Here is a 13,222-nt window from a genome sequence, read left to right as displayed (position 1 = left end):
TGGCACCGGTTAGACTGTTCAGGAATTTGATTTGATTTTGGGGACTTAGAATAGAAAACTGCCCTCCTGTCTCTCCTCCATTGAGGAAAACACCAGATCACCCCTTTATTGTTGATGCTTGTTGAGGGGAGCAGGGTATAGGGAGTGGCATGAAAAAAATTAATTACCTAATATTTGGAACAGGCTTTAACTAAGGAAAGTGACCGTATTGTCCAAGGAAGGGATTTTGAGATTCCGCATAGATAGTTATTTTCCTGGGCCTGGTCTGCAGAAAGCATTGAAAAGCCACCTATTCCTCCTTTGCCTTCAGCTGTCTTGGCTCTTTTCTCACAGGTGTCTGATCAGCAGCGACTGAAGCTTTTAACTCAATTCTACCAGTAAAAGCCAGGTTATTCCTCCAGCTTCTCTCTCATACAGAGGAGTGCTGGCTATGGGCAGGACAGAGAAGTGATAGATAACATACGTATGAACTGTAGGATGCTTTTATCTTCCTATCTGGCTTACCGAAATGGGAAAATGTTCAATCGTTATTCCCAGTCATAGGGCTACAGGTCACACCTTGACACAGTTTCAGTCCTTCAGGATTTAATGGACCCCCCCCCCCGCCCCCCAAAAAAGGAATCCATACCTCTTATCAGATTTTTATTTATTGTAATCGTTCACCAAGTGACAGCCAGAGTTAACTAGTGAACTGTAAACATAAAATGAAAAAGGGAAAAAAAAAAAGATTTCCGGAATCACAAGTAAAAACCTGAGGGAGAGGAAGGAATTTGCATCCATCGCCTTTCAGAATTGTGGCTGAGCAGTCTGGTCTTTTTTAAGAGTTACAGTTTCCTGGTAAATTTTCCCTCATTAGGAAACCTTGGAGTCCCCTGGGATAACCTTCCAAAGAGGATGTGAGGATTCAGATGTTAGCAGAGGGTGTTTCCCTGCAGCTTTTTCACCCCTGGGCCCTGAAGTAGCTTCCAAACCTCACAATTAGGCATTGGTGGGGGTTAGCTATCACCCAGAGAAGACTGACAGCAGGTGAGGTGGCAGCTGGAGCAGAAGGAAAGGGGAAGGTGACAAGGAAGCCTATTTTCATGCAGATGTCTTCATGCTAAAGCACAAAGGAGCAGAGGGAGCAGGTCCCCCGTAAAACAACAGAAATGATTTGGTATAGGGTTTATTTTGTGATTGTTTTAGACTTAATAGAGAGAGTAGGGGCACACTTGGAGGCTTCACTCATGACTGCTGTGGAAGGTTCTATCCAGAGGACAGCGAGAATATTGATTTACTTACTCATACCTCAAGAATTTATTGAGTGTCAATCTCCTGAGCACAGTACTAAATATCAGAGATGCCAAGAATAATGAATGGCATGGTCTCTGACCATAGGGAGGAAGCAGTCTAGAGAGAAAGACACAGGAGGATTAAACCCTCCAGGACAGGGCGGTATGAGAAGTGCAGGCTTAGAGATTTGCAGAGGTTCACACAGGAGCCTCTAGCTGAGCATGGGAGGGCCAGTGAGGGCCTCCCATAGAGAGCAGGCTTTTTTCTTTTGCTTAAATTTTTTAAAATATATTTTTATTGATTTCTGAGAGGAAGGGAGAGGGAGAGAAAGAGAAACTTCAATGATGAGAATCATTGATCAGCTGCCTCCTGCACGCCCTCTACTGGGGATCGAGCCCACAACCCAGGCATGTGTCCTGACCAGGAATCAAATTGTGATCTCCTGGTTCATAGGTCAGTGCTCAACCACTGAGCCATACCAGCCAAGCCCAGGCTTTTTTTCTTTGTTTTTGCATGACAGAAAGAGAGGGAGAGAGAAAAGAAATACCCTCTTGGTTAAAAGTTCCCACTGTACAGAAACATACAGAATAAAAGTAGCTCACATTTTTTCACCTTTTCTTTGTGCCTTCTTCCTATGTGGTAATAGACATAAAATCAAAGCCTTGATGTGCATTTATACTTTTTGCGTAATACATTAAAAGAAAGACGGAACTATTATAATTTAAAATGTTTTATTCACTTCGCCCCCTAGATATCTCACATAGCACCAGGGAAACACTGCCATGTAGCCTCTGAGTTTAGACATGTATAGATGGCCCCAGTCTGGCAGGTGAGCTGTTGCAGCAGGAGACACCAAGGCAAAGAAGATCCTGTGAGCGGCTGGGTGGTGGAGTGGGAAAGACCCTGAGTTAAGAGGCCAAAGGCCTGTGATCCAGGCCTGACAGTTCCACTGACTGCCTTGTAGCGATCAGCAATTTATTTGACACACTCTTACCCAAGATCATCCTTTCATCCTATATAATAAAAGCCTGTGCTAAGTGTTGGGTCATCTGGTTGGCCGTTCAACCAATCAAAGCGTAATATGCTAATGATATGCTAAGGCTGCTCACCCGCTCGCTATGACATGCACTGACCACCAGGGGGCAGACACTCTGACCGGTAGGTTAATTTGTTGCTGGGGTCTGGCCAATTGGAACTGAGTAAGACAGACTGGACATGCCCTGGAGCCCTCCCATGGCCCCTCCAGGGCTGGCCAACCTCCTTTGTCCCTCCCTGGCCCTGATCATGCACCAGTGGGGTCCCTCGGCCTGGCCTGCACCCTCTCTTGCAGTCCAGGAGCCCTCAGGGGATGTCGGAGAGCCGGTTTCTGTCCAATCCCACAGGCCAGGCTGAGGGATCCCACTGGTACACAAATTGTGCACCCGGCCTCTAGTCTGTAATAAGAAAATAACGATGCCTTCCCTACCATGCTGTACAGAGTTATTGTGATAGTCGAATGAGAGAATATGTGCTAAAGTGCTCTAAACACCCTTAATTTGCTGCATATATTCACATGTATACAAAGAATTGATACTGTGCCGTGTTCTCCTTTTCCTGCTTGGTAACATAATGGGAGCATGTTACCATAATGGTTAAGTGCACACACTGTATTGTCAAACTACATACGTTTGGATACTGGCTTTACTACTCACTCGCTGTTTGACCTTAAGCAATTTATTTAATCTCTCCAAATCTCAGTGCCCTCATTCATAAAATGGGGATAGTGACATTAATAGCTCATAAGGTTGTTTTGAAGATTTGATGAATTGTCCAGGGAAACCTAGTCTCTCACTGGGCATTCAAGGGTTGAGAGAGGTCCCATCAGAAAATGCAGCACAGCAATCGTATTTTAACTGTGAGAGAAGATGGCATGGCATTCCCATACCCTCGTCTTCTGTTTGGAGCTGCCGATATGTGTATGTGCAAGTGGGGAGTGGCAGCCCCTCTTGAAAGCTCAGAAATCCCAGGCTTTCCACAAAGACTCCATGCAGATGGAGGAAGAAGCTGATTAAGACAGGCTTAGACAAAGATGCTGTGCGTGCTGGGCTTGCAGCTGGTGTGGGGGCTGCGTCTGCCATTGGCATTGCTCCTGGTGTGATGGAATGCACCCTGTTGGGGGGAGGGGCAGGGCTGGATGTCAGTGACGGTGACCAGTGGCAGATGTGTGTCCTCACACCAAGAAGACCAGGCTCAGTCGGCCCCTACACCCCCTGCTCCTTTTCAGTGGAGCTGAAAGAGATGAATGAGGGGCTGTCGGAGAGTTTCTTACACTGGCCAATGCGGAACTCCCATGAAAATCAGCAGCTGTCCAGATGCTCGGGGTCATAAAGAAATAAACAATGGACCTGGTAGAAAGTGGGTCAGAAACCAAGTGCTCTCTGCGAAGGGGATTGTACAGCTGTACATCTGTGATTTTTTTCTTCTTCAGGAGTCTGATTGCTCTTTCTCCTCCTCCTCCCCTACAGAAAATGAAGGAGTACCTGGAGGGCAGGAACCTCATTACCAAGCTGCAAGCCAAGCACGACCTTCTCCAGAAAACCCTGGGAGAAAGTGAGTGTGGGGGCGCTGCTGGAGGTTTGCATTGAGGGGAAGGCCGACCCCTGGACTGTATTCCTGAGCCTCTACCCTAAGCCAGCCCTGGTCTGGTTGTGTGAATGCACTTCTTTTTCTAGCCTGTGATGTGGAAGCACACTCCCCAGATGGCTGCTTGAGTAATGGGAACAGGCCGGTGCTTAATGAAGCACTAATGTGCATCGTCTATTTGTTTAAATGGAGCGTGCCTGCTCTCTACCCAGCCCCCTTCCTGCGCCTCCTCTGCCGTGACCTGGGTAAAAGGCCGAGGCGTTACTTACTCTCCAGACACTTTGTGAAAACTCTCAGCTCCTCTGTGGCAGGACTGAGGCTGGAGCAAGAAGGGAGGTGAGCTGCCCAGCTGCTCCGAGGAGAGGAGAGGGGTTTCAAAGGCACAGTGACCGACAGACTGCTGCTTTCTGTAGCATCACAGTAGAGCAGTGGTTTCCTTCTGCTTTGAGCAGCCCTGATGCTACATGGCAGCCCTCTCTCTGCCTGGGCCCTGCTGAGGCCACGGTGCTGAATGGACGGTCTCGTCTCAGAGTATGACTTTAACCAGACCCTGGGAAGTAGCAAGGCAGAGAACGGGACTGGCACTCTGGACTTTTTATCCCCCAGCTGTCAAACAGAAGGCGAAGGTTGAAAGAGAAGCTTCCCTGGGGTTCTTGGCACCCTGCCCAGGTCTCTCAGCATCCTATGATTAATGGGATTCCCAGGTTGGGGATGCCTCTGAATGCGGGCCCCTCCTCCTGCCCCACTAATCTCACTTAAAGATGGGAAATGGGAGCCTACGGGGCATTTGTGGTAACACCAGGGAAAGGCAAACCTGCTCTGACACAAAGTCCAACCTTGTAAAATAAAACCTGAGCACTCCTCAGACACTGCAGAGTAGAGGAAAGTGCCCAGCATTCATTGGCTCATTGGCCCCAGGAATCAGAGCTCTGCTTTTCTTCCCAGAGCCTCCTACCCATCCTTCGCGCCCTGTCCTTCTCCTGCCCTGGACACTTCCCCCAGATGATTCTTTTCTCTCTCATGTCTTTGACATTGTGATTTTTTGGGCATTTTCTTTTATGTGAAGAAAGCCTGTTAGGTAACTTCTGTTCTCTTTCCTCCCCACCACCCAAGAGACTCATGCTGAACAGATTTGGGCTTTGAGATCCAAACTTTGCTGATAGAAAATCTTTACTCTTGGGTGATCAGATTGCTCCATGGGGAATCAGAGGAAAGAAAGCCCAGAACTGTTCGGAGCAAGTTTATAACCATGATTTCTTTTTGCCAAGATAATTGAAGCACAGCCCTTAAGTGAGATGGGGAACAGGGCCTGGTGGGGTTTGGGGGGAGCCTGAGTGTGAGAGAGAATGGGTTTGCGCATGCACCAGATGTGCTGCTATGGAGGGGCGAAGGTTGGTGACCATTCATTAGTGCTGCAAATTGCCTTCATCTGAATATGACAGGTTCTAGCAGTAAGGGAAAAAAAATAGCTATAGATCTTCCTGTGTGCAAGTCGTCAATGTCCCTGCCTTCTGTATGTATTTGTCACCATAACACAAGAGCCCCTTGTTCCTGCCACAGAGAGATAATTGATGTGTATGAATATTCCAGAGTGGAAATGGGCCAGATGTTGAAAATAATGGCTCAGAATAATATTTTTGCAGATGAAAGCTGAGCCTTTGGTAATGAGAGGCTGTTAGGGGTGGGGGAGGGTGTTTCTCAAGAAGAGCTGAACTGTAATCAACAATTAGCAACCTTTAAAGGCAAGAAAAAGCCCTGCCCTCTCTCAGCCCTTGGAGGTGCCTTTCCAGGAGCACAGATGAGGAGTGTGGGAGCTTCTCCATTCTGGGCCTGCTTGGGTTTTCCCTGGTTTATCCAATATGGGTCTAATACAGACCAAGCGTGGTTAACTGTGGACCCACACACACGTGGCCCATGCATACATGCATTGTATTTTTTTAAAAATATAGAAATACTTCTTATGAACATTGAGATTTTCAATCTCATGTTTTAAAACTGTCTGTGACCCATTAAACTTAATATTAGGATCCACTACTGAATTGAGAAACCACAGTTTTATAACAATGTCAGTGTTGAATCTCATTTTCCTCTTGCCACCCCAGCCCAACTGAACAGGAGAATTTAGTATGAATTTAAAACTAGAACTTTCATATCTTTGCTGTCCCTTCCTCCTCACTCCTCACCACACACACACACACACACACACACACACACACACACACAGTGTACACAGAAGAGAAGCTAAATTTCATCTGCAGAAAGGTTCTCTAACGTGTGGTCTGCCTTGCTATTGTTCCCCTAAATCTACCTCATTGGGAAGCAGAGTAGGCAAACCTAAGATTTAGGGACACCTGCAGCCCTGGACTGGGAACAAGTATCAGAAACAACCCTTGCCCAGAAAGGGGCTCTGGAAGCTTCTCTTTTCTTTTGCATTGAAGGCTGGTCACGCTCTGATACTAATGGAGGTTCTCTGGGGAGCCAGGCAAACATGTTGATTCCCAGAAGCAAGTCTCACTCTTTCACCCTCTGCTTCAACATGTGCTTTTTGCTTTTGTCTTTCTAACAGGTCAGAGGACAGACTGCAGTCTGGCCAGGTAGGTGTGACTTGGGATGACCTGGGAACAGGCGTGTGGGTAGAGAGATCCCAGCCTGTTAAAGAGCCAAAGAGTTGATTTGCAAAGGCATCAGGTGGCTTTGCAAAGGAGTGGCCTAGGGCAGAGGTGGCTTTTTCCCTTTGCCTTGCTGACACCACCTGGCCCCAAATGGAAGTGGGGTCTGCTGGGACTTAGGAAAAGACCTGAGCCGAACTGAGGGAGGGGAGTTATCATTTGCTGAAATAATCCCAGAAACTCCCAGAAGCCACTACATTGCAAGGAAAAGAAATGTTCAACTCTGGAGGGAGGGTCCTGGTAGCCCAACCTTAGCTGCCAGACTTAAACGTGTGGGTTTTGGAAAGTCTCTGACCCTGAGAAGGAAGATCAAGAGATAGCATTTGAGAATTTTTTGATGCACAGAAAAGATGACAGCCTCTATTAGTGGCTGTTGTTGGATATTGAAATATTACATTGCATTGTCTTGCCAAACAGCATTGGTAGAAATCCTGGCCTGGTGCACAAGTATGCAACCCTCCCAATCTTTCTCCACCTTCCCCTTCCTTCCCCGCCCCAGCCAAATATTTCCCTCCCAGTGATGGAGCTGCTATGAGAACACTCGTGAGCTGGCAGAGAGCAAGGCATTCATTCAGCCAACAGTTCTCAGATGCCTAAACATGTGCTGATTTAACTGGAGAAAGGGCTTTAATGGCCGGATTCCTTGGAGACCCTGGGTTAGCCCATTATATCAACCACTTATATCTGCCAACACACACAATAATCATGAGGCCATTTACAATCATAGACTCGTTATTTAGAAATAGCTTCATTTGGCTTTCATCGTTTTGTCATTGTGGATTACAATAAAGGCTCCATTAATCTTGATGACTGGAGGGAACCAGGATAATAGAATTCTGTGGAGTGTATCTTCATGGTGATACCGTCTTAGTATAAGTTGAATTCCCTTATGCTGTGTTCTTTCACTGTGTGACGTTGGGCCACTCTCTGGCTTCTCTGAACTCCAGTTTTCTCGTCTATGAGACAAAAAGCATTCCAGTAGAGCTGAGGAGCTCTAGGATTCCAGAGAGGTTCATTAGGGGCAGCCTGATGGAAGGGGCAGAGGGAGCCCAGGAGCCAGGCTCTGGCCCCTGCCTTCAGTCACACAAGGCCACGCTGCTCCTGTTTCTTGGAGCACTGTGCCTCTGAGTCAGATTCCTTTGGAGAAAGCCTTCTGAGGCTAAACACAGCGAGAGGATCCCCAAGGTTCCTTCGAATCTGGACACTCTACCCTCTAATTTTTTTAAGAAAAATTGCTCTCTCTCTTTTGCTGAAGTATTTCCAAGAGAGAAATCTGTAGCCTCCTTTGGTGTTTACTAATGTTTCCTTGCAGGGAGATCTTATTGTCAGCCCAAATATTTTTTTTTACTGCAAATTGAATCAATTCCCTTCTATTCTGATTTTGAATGGTGACAGACATTAAAAGCAGAAACTCTGTACATTTGTGAAAAGAGCTTTAATGGGTTTTATTTGGAAAGTAATTTATCGAGTCTCTTAGCCATTTCTGGGTCTTAGCAGAATAATGTGACTTGTTTCATTAACCACCGAACAGACTGTTTTTAACCCCATTTTCTTTTTCCTCCCTTTTGCTGGATTGGTCCTCTCTGATCCTATGGGGTCAACCACAGGCGTAGCTCAACCGTGAGGAAGCAGGTAAGAGCCCAGAAAGAGCCAGGCTGGTCTGGTGTGAAAATGATAATCTCCCACTGACATCTATGGAATTCCACCGTAGGCAAGACAGACACTTATCTGACTTCATGCCTGTTTGGAATGTACCATGTAGTCATAGCATCTATATATATAAAAGCCAAGCGACTGGAATGACCAGTCGCTATGACGCGCAATGCGGCGGCCAACCGGGAGCCCCAGTCTGTACCTCCCCCACAACCTCCCATGGCCCCTTCCCCCAGCCGGCCCCACCCCGATGGCCCTGATCAGGCCGGGCAGGCCGGACCCCACCCGTGCATGAATTCATGCACCCGGCCTCTAGTGTTTAATATTTTGGCAACTTCATTGATTTAGTTTGTTTAGCTAGAGTGACCATGATCTTTCTGATTTGTTCATCTTACATAGTGACATTTGATTTGACTGTAGCAGATTTTTCCAGAACTGCCCTTGGCGTCAGTCCTTCAGAAGGCCAGGAGAAAGGCCTCACACTTCATACATATGTACCAATAGGGCAGAAGCTCCCAGCAGCCAATGACCCACACCAGCCACTCTTGCTTTATGTTTGCAGATACTTGTTTCTAGTGGTGTGGTCATCCTAAGTTTATTTCTGAGACATCCTAAAAATGCAAAGATAAGTCTGATCTAGGATTGATAGGCAGGCAATTTTGTGCATAATCTTCAGTGTTGGATTAAAATCCAACACTGGGCAGCTAGCTCTCATTACCCATATTTAAGGGAGATATTAGAAAGCAGTAGATGGATAATCCACATCAAGGGATGATATAATATAAACAGCATTTGGGCTTGTTTAAAAAATTAATTGAATTGTGTTTTGCAATAGCAAATTTGACTTCCTAATTTATTCTTCATGGCAAATACTGAAATGATTTTGTATCTCCTAAGCTCATACCAGCTATGCAGTAGGCAGTTAGCAGGGAGGAGGTGAGAAGAGCTCAGAAATGTCTTTGTATCTACTCAGGGGAAAGCTGATTCAGGCTTTAAAAAATCATTTTAGTTAAATTACAGTGTCTGTTGCCACGGGGAGATAATCAAATATAGAGGCCACCTCGTTTCTGTGGTGTCGGCAGCCCAGCAGGGTCTTCAGCCGATCTGACTGCTCTGGCTGGCTGGGTCGTCCAGCTGGGGGACCCAGATGACATAGCCCTCACTTGTCTTAGCTTTGCTGTCACTGTTGGGTTTTGTTTTGTTTTGTTTTGCCTTCTCTGCTTTGGATCTCATTTTAATGAGACCACCATTGGATACAATTACATATTTTTAAAATTATAGAAAGTTCATTGCAATTCTCTGTCCTCTTGTTCCTTTAATTTTTTTCTTCTTCCCTTTTTCTACCATAATTTCATTTAAAACGAGAAGAATGGAGTGACTCCCAGGGATAACTTAATGCATTTAAAATTAATAGTTGGATGTCTTAAAGAGAAAGCAAGCCTTTTTTCCCCTTTAAACACTTAAGAATAGGATTGGACTCGAAGTTTGTTCCTTTCAGTTCCTGGACTAAAACTGGGCCTCCTACTCATGGATAGAGAGTATGCCTAAGGGCTTCACACCTCCACTCTGGCTGCAGGAGTGCTGTAGACCACCGTTTGGCAGTGGTTTGCACACCTGGTTGGACGCCGTGGAGAGGAATGGCACCCCTCTGGCTTGCATCCTGTTGCACCTAAACAGTTGCAGGCCAAGCATATTTGCCTGTTGCTAGATTTGCATAAAAGTTCCAGGCTACACTAAAAGCCCCAATCAAATAAAGACCTTATTTTCATTCTGCTGCCCCAGTTTTGGTCCAACAGCTCAAATCTAATGGTGGATTAATAATGTGTTTTTCTGACAGTCATGAGGGTAAATAGTAAGTAATTTGGATGATGAGCATTCTTGTAAAAGTAAGTAACCAGGGAATAAATAATTATTTGTTTATTGCAAATCAGCCAAACAAGAGGATGAATCTAGTAGCTTTTGTTTTTGAGAGTCCCTGATAGGTTCCAGTCATTTTTGACCCTAGGTTCAAACCAGCTCAGACTTTTCTTCATAAAGAGATACCGCAACTGCTGCTTCCAAACTCTCCCTGCTCCCCTCAGCCCAGCATTTCCTTTCCAGTGGCTTCCATAGCTTCCTTGGTGGCCCTTCTTTCTCCAGTCCTCTAATTCAGGCATTTCCCGAGGCGTGGCCCTCTTATTTCTCTCCATAGCCTTTCCCCTGTCACTTTCCTTGTGAACCTTTCTCTCCTTTTAGTTTCCACTTGTTCCATCGTGATGTCAGCTTGGCCTTGGATCTGACTCCTAACTGGTTGCTGGACATTGCTGTTTGAGGTTCAAGATAGCACCTCCCACCCTCATGGGATAGCATCAGTCTCCTCACCTCCCCCACCATGTTTTAACTTCCTTAGCACCTCCCCTAACATCTTTATTTCTCTTACTGGGACTCTCCATTCTTCACAGCCCCAGAAGTCCCAAATTTTATCTTGGACACCTCTTTTCTTCTCATTACCCACATCTAATATGTTGTTAGTTGGTATATTCTCCCTTAGTGAAAACGGGAAGCTAACAAATGTAACAGAGATCAGTACCTGACAAAAATCCTAACTCTCACTCATGGAAAATTATGCCAAACAAGGGATTGTTTCGACATTATCTGTCCACCTTCCTGATGGTTCACTCCTGCAAACCACTGGACTGCTTGCTTTACTCTTATTTCCAGTTATGCCTGCTACCTTTCTCCCTTGGGTTTAAAGTTCCCTTAATGTGATTGAATGGGGATTTGGCCCAATTGTCCTTAAAAAAAACCTTTCCAACCCTAGAATTAAAGGACCAAAAATATTCTAAATAAAAGAATTAAGCTGAGGTGAATTCTAATGTTGGAGGAGGGAGGGAGAGAGGAAGAACAGGAGAGACACACCCTGCGTAAGACACACAGAGACACTGCATGGCCAGCTGTATGCAAAATCGTCAGTGAAGTGAGAGTTTTGGGGCCCCTTAGGAGGGTCTGAAGCCTTCATGTCTTTGTCCAGGTTTTGCTTCCCCTGGACTCTTTCTTAGGCCCCATTGGAGCAGTGTGGCCCAGGAGAATACTCTTCCACAGGGAGGCAGCTCATCTCGGGCCCACTCTTGTCTGCCCACAGATTACCCATCTGAGCTACTTGTGACATACTCCTGTCCTGTTGACTGTGGACATGCAGGTTAATGTCTTTAATCCTTGCTTTCTGCAACCCTGTATACTTCCCTTTAACTACCTGTAAGTCTAGGCAAAATGTGGTTCTCAGCTTGTTGAAGCCAGCAACTTTGTTCCCTCCCTCTGGGTCTTTATTTGTAAATCTAGAACCAGAAAAACTTTGCAAACCTTCATATCACTATCCTCATTATCACTGCTACAGCTATTTGTAAATAAAAAATATATAACACTTATAAGCATAAAAAGACTTCCAAAAATGGGGGATTTGTTTGTTTTTTGTTTGTTTGTTTTGTTTTGTTTTTTAAATAGTTTCTTCATTAGAGTATGGAAGAACTGACAAGGATTTTAACTGTAAGATCAGCCAGGCTGACTGGCAGAAAACAGCGATGGCAGCAAGAGGGCAGACACTGGCTACTGCAGCTGGGAAGCTGGGGGAAGCAGATGGGTTTGGGGGCCACTAAGACCTTCCTGACTGCAGCTCCACCTTGGCCCACACAGTACTCCCTTTGGCAGCACCCTGGGCTCCCAGTAAGCTTGGGAGCTAGAGGCCATGCCAGCTCCCCTCTCACCCTGACTTCTTCGTGAGGCCCAGCTGCTTCCCTAAAGTGGCCAGGCCCCATGGTTACAGTTGGAAATTCAAAGCCAGGGAAGGGCACGGGCCAACTGTGAAAGGGGTAGAAGCCACAGGACCCATCCCACTCGAGAGTACAGTCTCTGTCCTCAACATCTACAGCCCTTTCTAACTAGGTCTAGGGGCTGCCTGATCCCTTTCTTCTCCAATGTGTGTTTAGCTGCATTATGAAACCCTGCTGGTTTTTACAATATTTGGTATATGTACCTGCCGATGTTGCTGAGTTCCTAGGTTGTGGTATGGGTGGTAGAGATAGGTTCAGTCTCAGAAGGAGAATACCTGGGTTTGAATCCTGGCTCTGCCACTTAACTACTATGTCACCGTAAGCAGCTATTTCATCTTCCTAAGCCTTTGTTTTCTCATTTGTGAAATGAGGATAATCATAATTATATGCCCCCTAGGGTTGTTACCAGGACCAATCCATCTAAAGCACTTAGTACATGGCCCAACACAACTTTGAGTCCCTCTGTAAATGCTCAGTACTAATGCTTATGTGCCAATAGGAAATATTACTCTCTTTACCACCTATCCCCTCCCTACTTTGAAGATAGCAAATGGAGACCCAAAGAAGTTAAATAAATTTCAGGGTTGTATAGCAAAACGGCAGAGCAAAGACTGACATCTGAGAGGCCTGCTTCTTTGCTTAGTACCAATTAGTCTGCACTATTACCAAGATCTGGGGGTTTTTCTTTCTTACCTTTTATACCAAACTCCCATTCTGATGCTCCCATTGGTTCATTCTACCACCCTTAACTGACATTAATTGAGCACCCACTATGTGAGAACATCATGGCCTCACTGAACACCTAAGAGTTAATATAGGCTCTGTCTTGTGGAACTTGAGCTGTAGTAGTGACAAGTTGCAAACAAATACACCCACACAATTAAGTCACAATCAAGACTGTGAGGGCCAAGTTCAAGGTGCTGAGACCCTGTATTCAGGGCCCTGAGCTCATCTGGGAGTCTGGGAAAACATCCTTGAGGAAGTGTGGTTCTTATATTGAGACTATGGGGCAGGAGCCTGGTATGAGGAGAACATTCCAGATGCACAGCAGCTCATGCAAAGCCATTGACAAGGAGGACTTATCTGAGGAACAGAAAGAAGCCAGTGTGGCTGAAATAGAGACTGGGGAAGAGCAGAAGGAGATGAAACTGGAGGCCAAGGCAGGACCCTGGCATGCAAGGCTGTGTAAATAAAGCAGGA

General features: G+C 45.9%; 1 protein-coding gene across 2 annotated transcripts in view; it reads left to right on the top strand.

The window, feature by feature from the left end:
- The window catches only part of SRGAP2 (SLIT-ROBO Rho GTPase activating protein 2), a 245,527-nt gene that overhangs the window by 200,368 nt on the left and 31,937 nt on the right, over positions 1-13,222 (top strand). For both annotated transcript variants that reach the window (XM_081113001.1, XM_081113000.1), the window contains exons 11-13: positions 3,777-3,861; positions 6,461-6,488; positions 8,171-8,195. In XM_081113001.1, the coding sequence (XP_080969127.1) occupies positions 3,777-3,861; positions 6,461-6,488; positions 8,171-8,195 (138 nt within the window). The remainder of the gene's footprint in view (positions 1-3,776; positions 3,862-6,460; positions 6,489-8,170; positions 8,196-13,222) is intronic.

Source organism: Myotis nattereri (assembly GCF_964212035.1).
Source record: "Myotis nattereri genome assembly, chromosome: 18".
NCBI classification, from domain to species: Eukaryota; Metazoa; Chordata; class Mammalia; order Chiroptera; family Vespertilionidae; genus Myotis; species Myotis nattereri.
Note: the sequence above shows the minus strand (reverse complement) of the source record. Positions and strands in the feature narration are given on the sequence as shown.